Source organism: Danio rerio, chromosome 19 (genome assembly GCF_049306965.1).
Source record: "Danio rerio strain Tuebingen ecotype United States chromosome 19, GRCz12tu, whole genome shotgun sequence".
In the NCBI taxonomy this organism is placed as follows: Eukaryota; Metazoa; Chordata; class Actinopteri; order Cypriniformes; family Danionidae; genus Danio; species Danio rerio.
Window position 1 is genome coordinate 16,643,724 of NC_133194.1, and position 20,942 is coordinate 16,664,665.

General features: G+C 35.9%; 2 protein-coding genes across 4 annotated transcripts in view; one reads left to right on the plus strand and one right to left on the minus strand.

Annotated features, from left to right (window-relative positions):
* The window catches only part of ftr55 (finTRIM family, member 55), a 157,405-nt gene that overhangs the window by 63,261 nt on the left and 73,202 nt on the right, over nucleotides 1–20,942 (minus strand). The gene's annotated exons all lie outside the window — the stretch shown is intronic.
* The window catches only part of pdik1l (PDLIM1 interacting kinase 1 like), a 32,330-nt gene that overhangs the window by 256 nt on the left and 11,132 nt on the right, over nucleotides 1–20,942 (plus strand). For all 3 annotated transcript variants that reach the window (NM_001037700.2, XM_021468126.3, XM_073931029.1), the window contains exon 2: nucleotides 10,207–10,506. In NM_001037700.2, coding sequence (NP_001032789.2) covers nucleotides 10,222–10,506 — 285 coding nt within the window. In that variant the 5' untranslated portion in view covers nucleotides 10,207–10,221. The remainder of the gene's footprint in view (nucleotides 1–10,206; nucleotides 10,507–20,942) is intronic.

The following is a 20,942-nucleotide window of genomic DNA, read 5'->3' on the forward strand; positions in this document are numbered from 1 at the left end:
CATGTGTTGTTCCTGGGAGGCTTGGTAACGAAATCTACCTTTATTGTTAATGTCACAACAACGTATAAGCACTGTGCATATCTCCTGTCGTGTTGCGGGCTATTGCAACGTGTACTGTTAAAGCTGGACAGTGATATACAGCTGGAGAGCGGAAAACAGCGGCGCTGTGGCCGAATCGGACAAAACCAACAGGCCTTTAACACCGCAAAAGCACATGACTGCATTACAAACACAACACGCGATTGTATTCCTGCGATTTCTGCTCATGCGCTTCGTTGTTCCTAATCTAGCAGTTAAAACAGTGAGTGTGCAATGTTTCCTTTGCCCTTTGATCGCTGTTTCCTCATGTCAAGCAGCTTCCGCACACACGTGTTGGCAGCGCAGTCGCGTTTGTTTACCATTTACGCTAACGGCATTTTAAAATGTTTCAAGACCTCCTGTTCGTGAAACCCCTTTTGAAGAATCTTTTACGCTGTGTATTTGTACATGTTTGAAGCTTTTATGTTTCTGAAAACATCTCAGTAGAAATGCTAAATTCAAAATTTGAGTTTGTGGCATTATCTTTACGCTTTTTGTCCAATCAAATGGCTTTTTGAATGTAATGCCCCTCCCCCTAGATACAACTCTTCACTACATAAATGAACTTTTTAAATCATGGTTAAAGAGCGTGATCGTTCAATATGTTCCTCCCTACTTTCTTGTCAACACGGGAAAGAAAATGATACGTTACAGGGAATCTAGAAATCAAATTTATTAGTGTTTATTTTATTTGACAATGAGATGGTCCTTTAAAAAAATTTAACTTCATCATTTGAATTCTGTGTAATGTTGAGACCTAGACTGGATACTGCACGAGTAGTATTAAAAATAATAATATTTTTAGTAATAATAATAATAATAATAATAATAATAATAATAATAATAATTAATTATTATTATTATTAAATCAAGTTTTGTCTCTTATAAATTAAAAATTGACAGTAGTTAATTGTAGCAAGAGTGTGAGTTGAGATCCAGATGTTAATAGGCTATGTGCACAATTAGTGTTTTTCAAACTTGCGGTGAAAGCTTTATGTGATATACTGGGGTAAAATTAATTTACATATTTCAAAGACATGGTGCAGAAAAATATAATTTAATGCAGTGCTTCTTGTTTGGTCTGATAGCCATTTTATATCGTATCTCAACCAGGCAGTAAAGATCACAGTTTTTTTTTTCAAAGAAATCATCAAATACTGCGATTTTTGTATGGGATGACAATTAACCTGAAGCCCTGGGGCTGGCCGACTGAAATGGAAAATCTGTGTGCATATCCGTCATTGTTGAATAAAAAGTAGCAGAAATTTGTTACATTTGGGATGACAAATGAAAATCTAAGGACATTTAGTATTAAAAGTGCACATAACTAATATTTAACAGAAATGCAGTTAATTGTTGTGCTTTTCTAATTTACCTTCTTCAATAAGTTTATAATACGTTAAAGCACAGGTGTCAAACTCAGTTCCAAAAGGAACTGAGTGTAGAGGTGCAGCTCTGTGCCTGTGTGCAGAGGCGCAGCTCTGCACAGTTTAGTTCCAACCCTAATTAAACACACCTGATCAAACTAATCGAGTCCTTCAGGCTTGTTTGAAACCTACAGGTAAGTGTGTTGAAGCAGGGTTGGAACTAAACTGTGCAGGGCTTTGGCCCTCCAGGAATTGAGTTTGACACTTATGCGTTAAAGCAAAGATCTCAAACTCGATTCCTGGACGGCCACATCTCTGAACAGTTTTTTTTTTCCTGCGAGCCTCCAGGAATTGAGTTTGAGACTATTGCACTAAAGTTTTATGACTAGATCCCAGATTTCTGCCAGGGGATCTAGATCAGGGGTGTCCAAAGTGGATCCTGGTGGGCCGGGGTCCTGCAGATTTTAGCTCCAACTTGCCTCAACACAGCTGCTCGGATGTTACTAAAAAACCTAGTAAGAGCTTGATTTGCTGGTCCAGGTGTATCTGATTTGGGTTGGACACCCCTGTTCTAGATAGTATTACTACAGTAAAACTGGTAATATTTGGTGGTTTTGTGGAATGAAAAGCCTTTTAACCTGATCTTTGTTCCACAATGATGCAGCTGGTCTTCTTTTTTGCTGGGAATGACAGTGTTTTCATTTGTTGTTCTTAACTAAGCAGTATTGTGTAAGGATCATATAAATGACTTGTCTAGTGAAATTCATTCTTTTAAACTTGCACAACATTGATGAAGTAGCAATGTATTGTTAAGCTTTTATGTGCTCTAAGTAGTAGGGTTGCACAATATGGGATAATATGCGATGTTGATGACTGATGAGTATTACAATAATATTTTTATTTTTTGCTAAATATTATGTATTTAATGATCATACTAAAATTAACCGATAATAGACATTTTACTAATTTATTTGAGTCAGTTTTAGACAAAAAAAAAAATCAATGCGCAAGCATTTTGACTTTAAAAAAACAATGAACTTTAAAAAAAAAAAAAAAAAAACATGATTTCTTGTTTCAACTGGCCTACAGTTAAGCAGTTGATTTTTAGTGTTTTTAGATCCAGTCTGACAAACTCTGGGTCTGGTGAAGGCATGGACCGGTAAAAGATTGTGACGATATGATAACCATGGATAAAAAATATCATGGTTTCATGGTAATGTAAATACTGCTCTAAAATATATCATGTTTAAATGTTTGGGTAAAAAAACTAAAACTTTTTTTGCCCTTTGAACACAATTTATTTTATTTTGAGAAACATATAAAATATGTTAGAGCAGTTAACATGTCAGGTCTAAATAAATCGACTTCTGCTGTCTTCATTAGTTTCAAAGACACTGATTTATTTTAATTAATTTAAAATGACATCTTTGGAGATCTTTCTGCTGGAGATACTGTCGTCCTAAAAAGTAAATAAAATCTTACTCGTACCCTAGGAATGATATAGCAGAAAAGGCTAGCGTTTTCAAAAAACATGACTTTTCAAAACCGCTGGAGACCTTGCCTGGTTTGATGGGAGCACTTTTAGCTTAGCTTATTGAATCAGAGTAGACTCTCAGCGTTTTGATCAATGAGTTTAGATAACTTTTCTATTTCAATTTTGACACTTCTGAAGTTCCATCATTTATTCAGATCGACGAAAAAAAAGAAAGGTTGCTGTTTTCTAAGCCAATATGGCTAGGAACTTTACTCACATTCTGGTGTAATAATTAAGAAACTTTGCTGCTATATCATGGTTGTAGCAGTACAGAGCGTACACTGGAAGTAATAAATAGATAAGTATAGGTCACCTTTTCCAAATCACTTAGGGAAAGAAAAGTTTTTAAAAAGTAATCGTTGCAATGATTACTGAATTCATTTGTCTAATTTCTATTTTCATCAAATAAAAATCCTAGATTCTTTATTACTAGTTTTAAAGATAGTTTAGATATATAAAAAAAAAATCTTACATATACTTTCTTAAATGTATTTAAATGCCATCTGCATACAACGAAACAAAAAAAGAGGGTGACAGTCTATACATATAAGTCTAGATGGATGGATGGAAAACTGTAACCGCCAACTTTGATAGTAGAAAAAAAAATAAAATACTATGGAAGTCTATGGTCACATGTTTCTTCAAAATTTCTTCAGAACAGAAAAAAAAAATGGTTTTGGAACAAGTGAAGTGTGAGTAAAACATGACTGAACCTAATTTTGCGTCAACTATCCCTTTTTTTAAGGAAGTTATTGGAAACATCTTCTAGTTTGTGTTTGTTATACTAGTTTAGGTCCACTTAAGGCTCCTACACACCGGGACACTTTTCGTTTGCATTAATCGTCATTGCTTTGAGACGTTTTTCCGTATTCAAACCCAAGCGATTTTCACTAGCGTCAAGCAGAAGAGTATGCAAAAAAAAAAAACGAGCATTAGGCATTTTTTTTTTTTTTATATGACGCTTTTGTGCCTGCCGTTTTGCGCGTTGGTGTGCACGATCACATTGTCGCCATTTATTTAGTCATGAGGCGTTAAACTTCAACGGAAAACGCAAGCAAAAAACGTGTTGGTGTGCATGGGCTTTTAGTGTTCATACTGTTATTTTTAGAACGGAACCTAAATACACAAACCCCAAAACAGTTTTTTGATTCAAATTTTGTGACAGAACTTACTAAATGTCCTAATCAATACTGTATGCTGAGCTAAACTTGTTTGTTGTATGTGCATACTGTACATGTGAGGCCATTTTAACTAGTTCAGAACTCTGCCAGTAGTTCAGTTGAACTTCACCAGTGTACAATTGGAAGTGTACCGAAGCCCACTGTTTCATTAGTCTCTGTGTGCAGATGAGAGCTTGAAAGAAACACAATGCCTCTACATCACTGCCTCTTGTGTTATCTTTGCATGGAAACTGCAGTAAAGGTGCAGTTTTTTTGTTTACTTTTTTCCAGCTTTGCAGAAATGGAAGTTCTGGGCCACAGGGTCATTTCCAGTTATGCTAGTGTTGGTTCTAACACACTATATGGTGTTTTACTTGTTTCTCTGCGAGATAAAGCCTGTTGTATTATCTTGAACAGCCAGACTATTGAAAAGTCTGTTTCATTACATAATGTTTTGCCAAACACTACCCTCTGCACAGAGAGAAACTGATATCTGACCCAAATGTAAAGCAACCAACCATCATTTGCTGACATAATGGGGTTTGAGCGGTCAACAATATAGAAATGGTTAGAAACCAATCTTTGGTTGGGATCAAAGAAAACACATTTGCTGTATTCGTGATTGTTTGCTCCTAATTACCAAGAAAAAACAGAATATCTTACAGAATTTAGTGCTAGGAACACCACAAATGTTGATGAAATCTGTGATTAGTCTATTTTTATAGGCTGATTATATTATTAAACAATTTGATTTCCTGACAGACTCGAGAAGAATCAAAAGCACTCTAATGTTGTGTCAGCCAATGAGAGTGGAATCTTGCCAATTTAGAGTACAATATGAATTAGACAGTCTGTCTGAGTCTGAGACTAATTGTTATATAACAGGAGAAACCCGATACAACAGCTTGCTGCTCTAATGGGTGATATGAAATCAAGACTGCAGATGATATAGCCAAATTGGAACCACAGTGGTGATAAGAAATGTAGTGTAAGCTTGGAATGGCGAATACTTTCCTGCTTTGGTGGAAAAAAATATGGTTAATACAAAATTGCCAATAATGGATTTCATTTGATATGATATATCATATGGTTTTAACTATCTATATAAAATGTACCCAAGTTTTCTAGCAAAGATAGACATGTCTAAAATTTTAAAGGTAATTTTGTCGTCTATCTTTGTTTTTAAATGTGTTTTTTTGCATTTTTTTATCTTAAATTTTGAAGGTGTTCTAGCTTTTTATTAGTCTTTCACATTAAAATGTTCTAATATAGAAACTGCTGAGGTTAATAATTTTAAACTTCTGCTAATTGTATTTGTCAAATTTTCTATAAAATAGTTTTATTAATTGATGGAGCATTTTTTATTTGATGTATTTAAAGATTTCTATAGATATCGCAATATTATAGTCCTCAGCATGAATTTGTACTCACTAATAATTTTATTTTCTGAAAAAACATCCATCTCTTGTTTTAACAGATCTTATTGACCTTATTCTGGGATGTGGAAGTGCGCTTGTTTTAACTTCAGATTCAGTTGCCTATGCGAGAAATGACAAGGAATAATAAACTAATTAAACTACTTGTTCTACAAAAAAGTGTTCATGACTATACATAAAAGAAGAAAAAGTCAGTTTGCAAAATGAAGCAGCAGAACAAGCTGTTTTTAACATCTAAAAATCAATGGAAGTGAATGAGACGAAGTCTTGAGCCAAACAGATTCCAATGGCTGCACCCACTCGTACGTGAAGAATAAGGTCAATACAATGAGATATTTATAAAAAAAAAAAAATTTAAAAGTCAATGTGAAAACAAATACTGGAACCAATCTAACAAAATGATTATCTATTATCATGCTGCAAAAGTGAGTACACCTTTAAATATGTCCGGAGAAAATGTAAAGTAGAATTAAATAAAAAAAGGAAAATCCAGAAGGTCATAAATGATATAAAATTTACATGACAAGATTCCAGCGACTAGCAGTTTGGCTGTCTGCACTAATTGTGATGCAACTTGCACAGTTCTGACTAATTTTTAAACCGTCTGCTAGTTGTTTTATATTCAAAATCTGTTATGATCAATCTTCTGCTTTTTCAGTGGAATGGCAATGAATGTCTTGTAAAATGGTATTTAAACTCGCACTGGTAGCATTTAACACTGAACAAAGCCCATAGTCGGTACCTGAGGTGATCATTGTCATACTAGTTTATGCTGTTCTGCTGCGACGTTGCGGAAATTGATAGCATTTCTAAAATAGAAATTTTGTGCATTGCCATCAGATATGGTAAAATCCAGAACGTCATAAATGATCTAAAATTTATGTGACAAGATTCCAAAAACAAGCAGTTGCAAAATCTGTAATGAACTATCTTCTGGTTCTTTCAGTGGAATGGCAATAAATGTCTTGTAAAATGGTATTGAAACTCACACTGGTAGCATTTAACACTGAATACGATTAATTCAAATTTACACTTTGACGACGATTTAATTTTATCTTAAATCGAAAAAACGCGATTTAAAAAAAAATAATAATAAAAAATTTGATACATCATAATGGCACCAATGCACTTTGGTTCACCCTCTGTATAAAGCAGGTCGCACACCAAAAGCGCCACTCGTTCTAAACGGGTTTCTATAAATCTGCATATGTGATGATTCAGGATGCAGTTCATATTTCAGCCGCGCCACAGAGCGCCATCTGTTTCATGTTAAATATCATGCGAATGCGCACGTCTTGTATGTGATACTTTAAGCTTTCATGTGCGCGCCGTGTCGCGGATTTTCTGGTGTGCGACCTGCTTGACTGTCTGTTAAAGCGTGAAGTCATGTAGGATTTTACTTGTGCATTAGTCTGAGTCACGTCTGGATTGTCAAGACATATTCCCTCATCAAGTCGATAAACTCGATCTACACATGTATGAAGGACGTAAAAACCTGCCATGAGAAAAACCACACCGATCTTAGTTCGAACCACGCTGATATTTTGGTTTGAACACAAAGCAGAGGTGAGCAGCAGCTGTAGCAATGAAAATGAAAGTATCTGCCCCCATGACGTCATTTAGCGGAGCTAGTTGAAAACCAGACAGATCAGGCGGCATATTACAGAGAGTAGTGCAAAGCGCATCAAATGATCTGTATTTAAAAGGGAGGAAAAAGAAAAATAGATTAAATATATTATTTTATATTAGACACACATCTGGTGCTTTTATTTGCTCCCGCTAAATGTCCACAACTTCACACACTGGGTTAAATTAGGCTTTACAGTTTCCATGTTCCTTTACTTCCACTGTATCCACTATGTAGCAGCATTACAACTCAATAAGAAGATAAAGTGAAAGCCGAGCTGACAGCCAATCTTTCCTAGGCTCAGCAAAACTTGCAAAAAAAAAAAAGACCTCTGTATTCCTGCAACTGCAATATTTACACAAATATTGTTTATTCAAATATCTGCTACGATATTTAACACCAAATTTGTTTTGCATTTATTTACACCTTGTTGACCAATTTATGTATGGCATGGTCATTAAAAATACTTACATCTTAACCAGATGTTTTTTTTTTTTTTTAGTTGCTTATAAGGAGAATGTTACTTTAGTCATGTTGTTGTAATGTTTTAAGTTGACTAGTTACACAATTAAAAAAAATAGTTTTTTTTTTTTTTTTTTTGCCATATCGCCCAGCCCTACTGATAAACACCTTTAACATTATTTATAGGCTACTAGGTGACTGATGTTGTTGGTTTGCACAGTTCTGACTCCTTTTTAAACCGTCTCCTAATTATTTAATTTTCAAAATCTGTGATGAACTACTGCTTTTTTCAGTGGAATGGCAATAAATGTCATGTAAAATGGTATTTGAACTCACGTTGGTAGTAGAGCTGCACAATTAATTGAAAAAAGCTTGTGATTTTGATTCAACGCCCTGACCTATCTTAATCCAGCATTTCTATGATTCTGCCAATCATATTTTCAAGTTCAGAGAGAAGAAAAGGCAGCCGCAAGTCTTCACATTGTTTTACATGCATTGTTCAGCAACATGGACACCAGGTCTAAGTGTTGAAATGTTGTTGAAAGAGTCACATTCTGTATTTATAAGGTATAATTCACCCAAAAATGCCATTTCTGTCTTCATGTAATGATGTATTCGTGGCCGTGATATCATGCGTGACGCGAGTTGCTGACCGTGAGCCGTTACCACAGAGAGGGTGGGTGCTCGTCTGTGAATGACGTCTACTTTAGTGAACAGAACATGCATAGGCTGTGAATAATAGGTATTAAGTTTGTAAATAACGTTCAGTTTGTGGAACAGAGTGATTGTTTGAGAGCCGTGCAGGAAGTATGAACCGCATTAGCAGTGAAAATGAAACCGAAAGCATGCACAACATTTAAATAATTATATGGCATTATAGAGTTATGATTAGGCTACAAGCATTTGACATGCTTTTTTCTTTCTAGCAAACACAGTGTTGAGCATGAGAATAAACAGTAGACCTACATATAATATTAATGTAGTTTTTTACATATGTTTGAGAAATAACAAAAATAATAGCCCACTTATTTTAACTTTTATTTTACATCTACAGAATCATGAAAAAATCGTGATCTTTATTTTAAGCAATAAAAATTATGATTCATTTTAGCCAGAATTGTGCAGCTCTAACTGGTAGCATTTAACACTGAATAAACCCCATTATCAGTACCTGAGGTGATTGTTGTTATACTAGTTTATGCTGTTGTTCTGCTGCAACGTTGCAGAAATAGAGCAAAATTTCTAAAAAAGAAATTTTGTGCATTACTGCGCATGTACTAAATTGTAGATATGATACAGCTGTCCTATCTACAATTATACAATGATACAGCACAACAATATAGCATATTTTTTGTAACACTGTATACCAATTAGGGATGCAGCAATTAACCGGTTTCACTATTAAACTTGATTTAATTTATCACGGTTAATTAATCACAAAGGATTCTCAACATCGCTATTCTGCATGGAACAAAACTGGGGCTTTAGTGACCGTGGGAATTGCTAACAGCTAACGGTTTGAGGAAGATGCAATGGAAGGTACACAGGTTTGCAAACCCACTTAAAGTTACAAATAATGGCGCTGATGAGAGTGATCATGTGGAGAATGCCAGCTGAGACTAATCAAGTGTTTTCGGAGAAATTGCTGAAAGACTCGAGCCTGTTTCACACCATACGCATGAGCAGAATGTGTTTTTTTTGGCATCCATGTTAACAGATTAGAGCTTTCATGCTACACACGGAAACAGTGCATTAGCATGAGGCGTGAGCTTCATTGAAGCAGCCTTGACGCGATAGTTTTGTCGCTGGGTCAACTTTTGCTGGTGCATTGATAATGACCAAAAACGCATGAAATAAATGCATTAATAATATCCACTGACTGTTCTATATTCACTCAAATAAACTTGAACTATTAAAACAGCAACAAATATTTAGTTCAACCCGAACTACAAAACTAAATTTAAAACCATTTTAAACTAGTTTTAAACTAGTGGGTTTTTAAAATCATTGAATGCAAATAATTGTGATAACCGTGAAACCGTGACCATTTCTTACTAATTCTTACTAATTGTACAACCAAAATTAATAATCATTGCATCCCTAATTACAATAATTCATATTTTTATAGTAATGTGATGGTTGGGTGGGGGTAGACATTAATAAACTTTATTTTTTTGGGGTAATTTAATGAAATAATATAAGAATACTCAGTACAATTACTGTTTTTACATTACTGTAATGGTTGGGGTAGGGGTGCATTAATAAAATACAATAAATTGGCAATGTAATGAATAATATAAGTCTTGTTAACTTCCAGAGACAACTTTTATAATTTGTTGTTTGTACGACGTGCAATGTTAATTATTCTGATTTTTGTTTAAATCCACCAATATTTCCAGAGAAATGAATAAGAAAATACATTTAAAAAGGGGAGAATTTATGTTGGTCACTGCATGTATACTGGGAATTCCTCTGGCCACAGGTTGTAATAAAAAGTGTGATATTGTGACAGCCCCAGTTATTGTGTTGTGTGTCATGGCAGGTGAGGAAGAAGAGGATGGTGAGCAGTCAGGCCAAGTACGAGCTGATCCAGGAGGTAGGCCGGGGCAGTTACGGTGTGGTGTATGAGGCGGTTGTACGGCAAACGGGTGCTCGCGTGGCTGTGAAGAAGATCCGCTGTCACTCCCCAGAGAACGTAGAGCTGGCCTTGAGGGAATTCTGGGCCCTGAGCAGCATCCAGAGCCAGCATCCCAACGTCATCCACCTGGAGGAGTGTGTTCTTCAGAGAGATGCTCTTGCCCAAAGAATGAGCCATGGCTCCAGCTCTTCACTCTATCTCGAGGTAGGTTTCGTGGCCCACAGCATGGCAAACACAATGTCCATAACTTTTAGGTTTACATTGTTTATTAGCCATGAATCAAAGAAAACCTCATTGGTGAGAGGAATTGGAAATCATTACTGCTTACTGGTAGTAACTGTTTGGACACTTTGATAATACTGTTTGAAGTCATTAAGTATGATATGTCCTAAATTCTTTGAGAGCGGTAACTGATTAGATGTGCTGTAAATAATTTATCTGCTTGCTAGTACTTGGTTGTTTGCCTTCAGTATTTTTCCAGAAAGCCAAAAGTGGTTAAGACAGGAAAATGTTTCTGACCGTAGTTGTTGGCTTAAAAATAGGGATGTGAAAAATGCAGAAACAGTGCTGCCTTTGTCATGGGTTTATCATGACAAAAATCATTAATGCATCATTAAAACCAAAATAAAACATAAGAAACATAAAAAGAAATAACAACTTAAACTTAGCCAACGCAAAATTTATTATTTAATTTAGTTAGTTTTATGTACTAATGTAGTTTGATGATGGGTTTCCTCCGGATGCTTAGTTTTCCCTCACAGTCCAAAGGCATGTGGTCTAGGTTACTTGAATAAACTAAATTGGCCATAGTGTATGTGTGAATGATAATGCATGGATGTTACTGGGTTGCAGCTGGAAGGGCATCCGTTGTGTAAAACATGCTAGATAAGTTGGTGGTTTATTCTGCTGTGGCGACCCCTAATTAATAAAGGGACTAAGCCAAAGGAAAATAAATTAATGGACTAGTAAAGTGACTAAAAAAAAATGGCATTTTTTCGAAGGTTTTCACGAACTGTATAGATTTTACTGTTCTCCTCATTGGCCATTTCATTTCTGAACTGCTATGTGCATGAACCAATTTAATAAAACATTTCCAGTAATATTAATCAGGGTTCCCACGCTTCTTGAAAGTACTTGAATTTCAGATATATGGATTCAAGGCCTGGTTTCGTGGCCCGAAAGGGCCACGAAGTACTTAAAAACAAATGCAGGTCCTAGAATGTGCTTGAATTAAATTTTAAATTAAATTTGTTCATGGTTTAATTTCAAATATTGTACTCAATCATCAAAAACAGAACCAAAAAATAGGTCCTAAATTAAAAATCTTAATTTTAAATCATGTATAATTACGTTGACAAGTAGTGTAGTGAATTCAGTAGTAAATTCAACGCATTTTTATTAAAGTTATTTGAATGCAACTTTTTAAAACGATCAAAATGATTGTAATTTACTCTTTAATGTAAATATTAAGTGCAAGTTTAATGTTAAAGGCCATGACACCCCCCACTTTCGGTTTAAGTCTACCTCAGAATTTTTTCAAAAAATGCATCATAATGGGAGTGGAGCTCCGCGATGAGAGGCAGTAGTGGGTGTGGCCAGCAGAGCAGGGGAGAAGGAGGGGAGCGAACAACTGTTGTCAGTCGGCTCACAAAATGAGAGACATACTGAGAGAAGATGCATGATTTTATAGTTTACAAAATTAAAACGCAACGAAATAAACAGTAATATAATGCCATGCTACATTTGTTATTTCATATACGAACTACAATATATATCATTATAAAGACAATGGTGTTCATGTAGACACTATAAATGAGGAGGACATCCTCAATCTCCGGGTTTGAATGCAGACTCAGTGCAGCTGGTCTCTTGCCCTACCTATTTCAATCATTAGCCTTGCTGGTGATTTGAAAATTTCGGGCGAATACAGCAGCACGGCGATATGTCTAAAGTGGTGAACTCCACTGATAAAGGACAAAGTCCGCCATACTCGTACTGCTTTCTCAACGAAAATGCTTACTGCATACAAACACCTTTAGTGTATCGGCCCTGACAGGATCGCGGGGAATAACATGCAACAAACCCATGCATCATGGAAACAAACACATACCTGACCCTTCATGAACGGCTAAATACTGCATGCTGTGGGTCCGTGGACGCGGTCTCACCCAGTCATCAACATAGGATCTCACAACTTGGTACTGGCGGGTCTCTCTTGCCTCCGGAAAGCCTGTGCTGTCATGAATAATTAAGAAGCAGGCTCTTCTCATAGGATAAGAAAACTCCGCTATGAATAATGAGAAACCAACAAGCCATCTTTGCACTTGCAGTTGTGCATTACGTCACTGATTTTGATCCCGTCCCAAAAATCATTTTAAATCCGGAACATGAATTTAGCAGACAAAAACTCGAAATTATCCAGTTTTCCCCACTATTAAAGCTGACAGGTGCTAACATTGTCTTAACTGATGCTCAACACACAAATCTGTTAAAAATCTAAAAAAAAAAAAAAGTAAACCGGTTTCTTGAACCTTTAAGTACCGTAAGGACTTTCATGGCGCTACATATGCTGGGGGTATGAATTGCAAAGGTGCTTGATTTTAAAATCTTTGTTGCTTTAAAATCTGAGTGGTGCTTTTGATGATTTAAAAATGGTGCTTTAATCTGCTGTTTATGAAAGTGTGGGAACCCTGATTAATCGATTCCATGAAATCTATTAACACCCCATGGCAATATGTTTTTCTTATTAAGAGTTTGTGTCTTGTTTCTAGTTCAAATATAAAAGTAATTCTTAAATCAAGAAGCATTTTCTAGGCAAGCAAAAAATATTCTTATTTTCTTTAAAACAAGCAAAATAATCCACTAATAGGTAAAGCAAAAATATCTTTTACTTCTATCTAAAATTTTAGTTTTTTTTTGTTTTATTTAACAGGCACAGTAATCATTAATTAACAGTCAAACTATGTATTAGCCAGAATTGGCCACAAGGGCTAATTTTCATTTGTTGCTCCCTGCCAGATTTTATAAGGGCAAAAAAAATAAAATTAAAAAACAACATATTACACAAACAATAACAGTAAAGTTAAATGCATCAAAAAGACCAAACATACCAATTTCATAAAAAGCTAGGGAAAAGAATGAAACATGATTACTAACTTGATTTGCTTTTAGCCATTTCTTTAACTTGTATTTAAATGTTGAATAATTTGTAATACCCCTTAAATCAGTAGGTAGTGTGCTCCAGAAATGACTGGCTTTAACTGAGAAGACTGACCTTGTCAAAAAATGTATGTCTAAACTGCACATTTGCTGATTATTTTGCTTGGAAATGCTCATTTAAATTTGACACATTTCTGAAAACTAGAAAATATTTTTTGCTTGTCTATAAAATGCTTCTTGATTTAAGAATTTGCAGTATGGCAATAACTGTCACTTTACCATTTATCAAATCATAAACAGCATTCAACACCGAATAAAACACATAATATTTACCTGAGGTGATTAATGTCCTTGTAATTTATGCTGTTGTTTTGCCAAAACGTTGTCAGCATAGAAACTAAAATAAAAGTTTTAGAAATAGAAATTTTGCATTTTGCCATAGCAGGTGGTTAGGACAAAAACTATTTTTAATAATAATAGTAAAAAAAAAAAACTTACCATGTGTTGTGGTGCTGCGTTGCATCAAATTAGTAAATGGTGTATTTTTTAAAGCCAATAATAGTTTCACTTCAAAACTGCAGTGTAATGTGTACCTCAGCCATTGTAATTTTTCCAAAAATGTTATCACCGCCAGTCCTGCATAATCAACAAGATGGCTGTTAAGAACTATATGAATAATCATGCTGAAAACAAACTACTTTCAGTACAAGAAAGTGCTCTAATATAAACAAATAATTATAATATTGTGTACTATTTTCAGTTGAGTAGAATCAGGATGTTTTGGCTGGATAAAAATATGCCCGAGTAGCACGGTAATAGGTTGTTATTTCTGGCCTTTGAGATGTGGTTGATTATCACTTTTGCTGCTGTAATTATGAGCCTGGAGAGCACCATTCATCTGCTGACCTCTGTCTGTGCAAAGCCTTTAGCATCTTATGTCAACAGCTGATGGCATGGGAAATGTGCTTAAGCTGTATTCAAAATCCTTTTGTACTTTACTTTGTAGAGATTCTTAAATATTCCTAAGATTTACAGCTTTGGTCAAATATAAGTTGGCCTCAGATGGACAAATTCGCCACTTGGTCTGCTGCTTCATTCTTGTGTGTTCACTTTCCATACAGACACAACAAATTCACTGCACGTCCACAGACCCTCCTGATTACATAACAAGGACTTTGATAGTAGGACATGGATTGGGGTTATAGGTTTTACCACAGGTCATTTTTTTTTGTCTACTGTGCTGGTCCATTAACTTGTTAATCTTGTAAATATTCAAAAAGAATGTTAAAGTGCTCCTTTTATGGATTGGATGAACATTACCTTTTATATAGTCTGTAACAACTCTAAGTAGATGAAAACGTCCTGCTGAGTTTTAAATCTAAAAGTGCACCATGTATAAAGATCATGGCTCTCAAAAAGAAAGTCAACCAAGAGTCATTGATATAATGATCCAAGTGGATCTTTAGGCGTTTTATTGTGACATCTGAACAAAACATTTGATAGGCATGTAGACCCGCAAAAACTCGAACTCTCCTCCCTCAAACACTGTAGTGCAAATTATGACGCGAAGATGGTATTGCTATTAGATGATTTTGGCTTATTAGATTAGATTAAATTGAAACCTAGTTAGAATATAAACCTAAATAACATCTTTTGACCATGTCCCTCATGGCATTCTGTGGAGGGTGCTGTGGGAGTGTGGGGTCAGAGGCGCTTTAAGGGCTGTCTCGTCCCTGTATGAACAGAGTAGATGTTTGGTTCGCATTGCCGGCAATAAGTGAAACTTGTTTCCAGCGCATGTTGGGCTCCGGCAGGACTGCCCTTTGTCACCAATTCTGTTCATAATTTTTATGGACCGTATTTCAAAGCGTAGTCTTGGGCTGTAGAGGGTCTGGTTCGGGGACCCCAGGATTTCATCTCTGTTATTCACAGATAATGTCGTTCTGTTGGCTTCTTCAAACATGGACATTCAGCATGAACTGGGGCGGTTTGCTGCAGAGTGTGACACAACTGGGATGAGAATCAGCACCTCCAAGCCCGAGGCCATGGTGCTCCACTGGAAAAAGGTGGTTTGCCATCTCCAGGTTGGAGGAAAGTCCTTACCCTAGGTGGAGAAGTTCAAGTATCAATGGGTTTTGTTCAAGAGAGAGGGAATGAGGCGGCATGAAATTGACAGGTGGATCGGTGGTAAAGAAAGAGTTGAGCCGAAGAGCAAAGCTCTTGATTTACTGGTCAATCTACATTCCTACTCTCACATATGGTCATGAGCTTTGGGTCATGACCAAAAGGACAAGATCTTAGATACAAGCAACTGAAATGAATTTCCTTCGTAGGGTGGCAGGGTGCACCCTTATAGACAGAGTGAGGAGCTCTGTCACCCGGGAGAAGCTTGGAGTAGAGCTGCTGCTCCTCCACATCGAGAAGTCAGCAGAGATGGTCCGGGCATCTGTTTCGGATGCCTCCAGGACGCCTACGAAGGTGTTCCAGGCATGTCCCACTGGGCGAACGCCTCGTGGAAGACCCAGGACACGCTGGAGGGACTATGTCTCTCGGCTGGCCTGGGAACGACCCGGGATCCCCCCTGGAGGAGCTGGAAGAAATGTCTGTGGAGAGGGAAGTCTGGGGTTCTCTCCTAAGACTGCTGCCCCCACGACCCGGCCCCAGATAAGAGGATGAAAATGAGGATGATGATCATCTTTTGATATGATGTACATTTTAGAAAAAAAAATTATGTCCATATATGTGGACTTGTGGTCCGAATTTACATAAAACACTTTTCTGACTTTTTTGTAATGCATATTTTAACAGTCAAAACATTTTCAAAACAAAATTCTATCAGAGTAAAAACATTTTTTTTCCTTTTTAGACAGTTAAAATAGTGTTTAGGACATTTCATATGCTGCAAAACAGTTGCAGGATAACACCGTATGTCAGTAATAAAATATAAACTAATCAAACTATTTTAAATAGCCACTTAATAGCTAAAATGTGCTGTCCACGTATGTGGCCACTAAGCCCTAGGAGGTTAATGCCTAAATATGATGCTGTGCGTAAAGCCCCAACCATGTGCTGTCTTTGTAATTCTTACACTGATGACTGTTAAAGCAGCCTACAACATGGGATTTGCTGGCCATTTGTTATTAAAAGATCGATCAGTGCCAAAGACTAGATGTACATGGGATTTTTTCATTACCCTTTTTATTTGGGCTAGCTTTTTCCTCCAAACCACAACTTGTTAGTGTGATTTTAAAATAGTTGCCTTCTTGTTCAAAATATGTATTTAGTTGTCTTTGTGGTTTGCTCCACGCAGCTTGTAGGTCTCTGGTTGACCGGCTAAAGTGATTTTCACGCCAGACAAAAAAAAAAAAAAAAAAAAAACGCTGCGCTACAAAACTCATTGATTTCAATGGCTTGAACATGACAACCAAAGCAGAGCTGAATGCAGTAGACCAATCACAAGAGCCTGCATCATCAAAACAAATATTAAAGCATCTCGAAAAGCAGGGGTTAGGAAAAATGAAACTGCTCATATAGGAATCGTTGAGACAATAACGGCAACAAATAGATGCATATTATTAGACATTGAAAGTGTTTTTTGACCTTGCATGCAGATCAGCCTGATGTTGGGCATTCCACAGACCAAAATAAGAACCTTTTATAATACATAAAAAGTGCTCTAACCATCAATCTGAATCTGGCATTTAGTTTTTATTAATTGTTTTATTAGTTCTCAAGTTTATTTATTTATTTATTTTATTATTATTATTTTTTGAGAAAGCAGAGCTAATCTTAAAACTGGAATACTTTGCAAAGATTGTCAGGGGAAGGATGTGGTTAAATGTACCAACACATGACAAGCAGCAGTGTTCTGTAATACAACTCCTCTATGGACAGAGCTGTTGTCATGCTTCAGATCAGATCGACTTTAAGAGATGCGCTCTGATTGGTTCCCTGTACGGACAGATGGTGTAGCATTCATAGATTGGTGCTCTGTTTTGCAATACCCTGCAAGATGGTAAGGAAAACATGGCTGCTACAGCTGGTAGCACAATTGCATAACTCGATACTGTAGGTGCAGTGTGGCAGGTTTAGGCTATCACTCTGCCAATTTAATGCTTGACAAACTCTGTTTTAAGCTACTGTTTAAACCATCTCTCACTGCAAACATATATTTTTTATTTTCTTTCTGTTTAATAGAATGGGAAGTGGAGAGAATTTAATAACAATAACTTCAATTTAATGATAAAATGTTTAAAAAAAACTGCAATCTAATTCAGATTGACTGCATCTCATTTTGTTAAATGCATTTTTTGTGCTTATTCTTTTCCATGTCCAATTAGCCTGATTCAACATAATGTGTGAAAATTTTTACACCTTAAAAAAAGAGGACAAATACGATTTACAAAGAAAAAAAAAGTGCTTTGGACATATAGACTTTACTTTGACAGGCCACCCAGGTATGTCAACGGCCCCCAAGTATGTAGTGACACTTGTTTTTTTTTTTTTTTTTTTTTTTTTTTTACAATCTATTAACACTCGTTTTTTTTACTTGCCCAAATATATACCAAACATCCGCAATCGATTAAGTAGTATAAAATCTTCTCTCATTTACCCGTTTCGTTGTGTGTGCGTGAGATCTGTCAACATTCCCACAGAAAGTCTCTGCTCTGTAGACCGACAGAGGTGCACTTTTTTGGGAAATAAAAAAATTTGTCCAGCCCGGGTTAGCTGCGTCCGAAACTGCCTTCTACTTAGTAGGTACTGCATTTGAATTTAAATGTACTACTCGGCCATTAGAAAAGTATGTTCTATACAGTATAAATGTGAATTTTTGGAGGCAGCCTAAATCTTTAAAAATGTCTGGTATTCAAATTTTGTTTTCACTTTCTAAAGCTTGTATGCATTTTTCCTTACCTTTTTACTTACACCTACTTTAGCTTGGCTTTGCAAAATGACTGCATATGCGAGAGAAACATTACATTTTTTTTCATCTGAACGACTCAGAAAACCTTATATATATATGGACATATATGGACACCATTAGTAATGGTTAATCAACACATTTGCTTTAATATACACGTTTTAATCTTGTAATTATGATTTTTTTTTAGAGATATTGTCTGTTTTTATTACTTTTTATATCGTCATATATTTCTCATTTGCTGATTATTTTATTAATTTGATGATGTTAATATATTATATAGGCCATTTTATATACATGCCCAAAATGCTTTGGCATTCAAGTTTGCTTTAAACTTGAAAAAGAGAGAAGGAGATTTTACTGGCACATGGTTTCTGAATAGCATAGGAGTAAATATGGATGTTTTTTTTTTTTTTTCTTTCTTTACTTTAACACATTGACAAGGAACTGTGTATATCAGCGTCATAATTAATAAAATTATTGTTAAAAATTTAATCATGTTTTGTTTGTCGCATCTAGTTAAATATTTGTGATTTGGGCAAATGGTATGTTTCAATCTAGCTACCGCTGCAAGTATATTTCAAACATGTGGGAAGCACTGAAATATATGCATAATTGAGTCAGGTTTTCAAAGTGACCTATTTAGTTATTGTTAGTAAAGGGACCACATAGTAAATGATGATTTTTGTTGTTAAGCATACACATTCACCATACATTTTAACATGGGATGATGTCATTTCCCCAAATTGCGAGCAGACAATCAAACATTAGTGTTTCTTTTTTTCTTTTAATGTCAACTTAGAAATATGTGCAGTACAACATACTTATTTATTATATGTATAATTAAATTTGCAATGTTCTACATTCTGCTTTGGATGAAACCAATACTTATGATGCTAACATCGCAACATGCTACTATAAAACTCAAAACTCGCTAGGTTTAGGAATAGAACTAGGGCTGCAAGAGTTTGGTAAAATCTAACGTTGCAAGAGTTTGTTAGTCTGCTACATGAATTCAATTTCACCTAATGACATCTCTATTTGGAAAGATCTTATCATTTTAGATTGATTAGAATGTTTCTGCTGGTGTTTATTTCTGCATCTAATATCAGATTAAAAGCATAGATAAATACAATAAAGAAATTGCAAAGAACAGTGTTTTGTTTTCTGTATAACAATATTCAGGTGCAGTAACTGAAAAATAATATTAAAAATATAATTCCTAATAATGCAATTCCTTATGCTGATTGCTATTAAAATCCTCAGGCCTCAATCACATCCAAATAATAAATTATAATGCAGACTCAACTTTGCATATCCTGCGATGTGACTACTGTGAATGTTCACATTGCGATATCGATGCTAAAACTACATATTGTGCAGGCCTAAATAGAGTCTCTTGAAGTGCCTGTATTTTCAAGGATGTGGATGTGGGATTCTATAGTCTCTCAGTGGACCAGGTTGTTGTAAGTCAGCTTAAGATTTCAACAGCAGAGTTTGGCTTCTGTCCCGGAACATCCTTGGTTTTCTCCTACTAAACTTTCCCTAGAGTATCTTCGCCAATCAAATAAAATGGGACAGGGTTTAATGGCCGGAAGTTAAATAATTTTTTTTTTTATTATTATCCCACACCTTTTATGCTACTGACAGAATGTTTCCTTAAATCATGAGAATAGCTGGTGAAGTGTGCCATTAACTCTCTGAGTGATGTATCTTATAACTTCCCTCTCCAGTGGACAGTAAAACAAGTAAGGAAAAGTCCAGTTCTTTTGACTTCTTTATAGTTACTTGCTGGCCCGAGCACTGCCCTAACAACTATTTCAATTACATCAGCAACCCTATGTTACATAATGTCAAAAAAAAAAGATTTACAACAACTTGGAAGCTGCGTAGCTACCCTTTGGCAGATTATGCAGCACCCTGGCATTATAGAGCCAAGTTTTACACAGGGAAGTGTTTCTTAAGCTCAAACAGTAGAGAAGCATTAGGCTAACATACTATCTGGATGTCAATATTAGATGCAGCTATTAAGAATCAGACCAAATCATTTGAAAGTGTCATTGCATATACCAAACTATAAACTTTTACACCTTTTACCACAGTCCTGCTGAAATTACTTTTATCAGTGTGTTTGGCTATTGTTTCAGATGCTAATCAGGGGTGTGTTTCCGACAACCATTGTTAGCTAACTAAGGTCGCAAGTTCCGTCGTTACAAACATAGTTTGTTCATTTTGACATTTCTCAAATCCATCGTTCCAATGAACATTTGCAAACTTATACGCTTGCAACTACACCTCTAGAGCTGTAGTTAAAAGCAATAGGTGCATTCGACTTCATGCAGCGCTTGATGCAGTCTTAAAGCGGTGCATGCTGGTCAGAAATGTTGTCCGGATGGATACTGTGCCGACGCCACGTGACTGTCACAAGTGGCATCAAAGTACTGCGACAGTGCTCCGAGATCAGACACTTGATTTAGCCGATGCAGCATCTGAAGAGCGATTGCATGAGCTCTGATGACGACACCAATATTACATGAGGATTCACCGCATGAACACAACC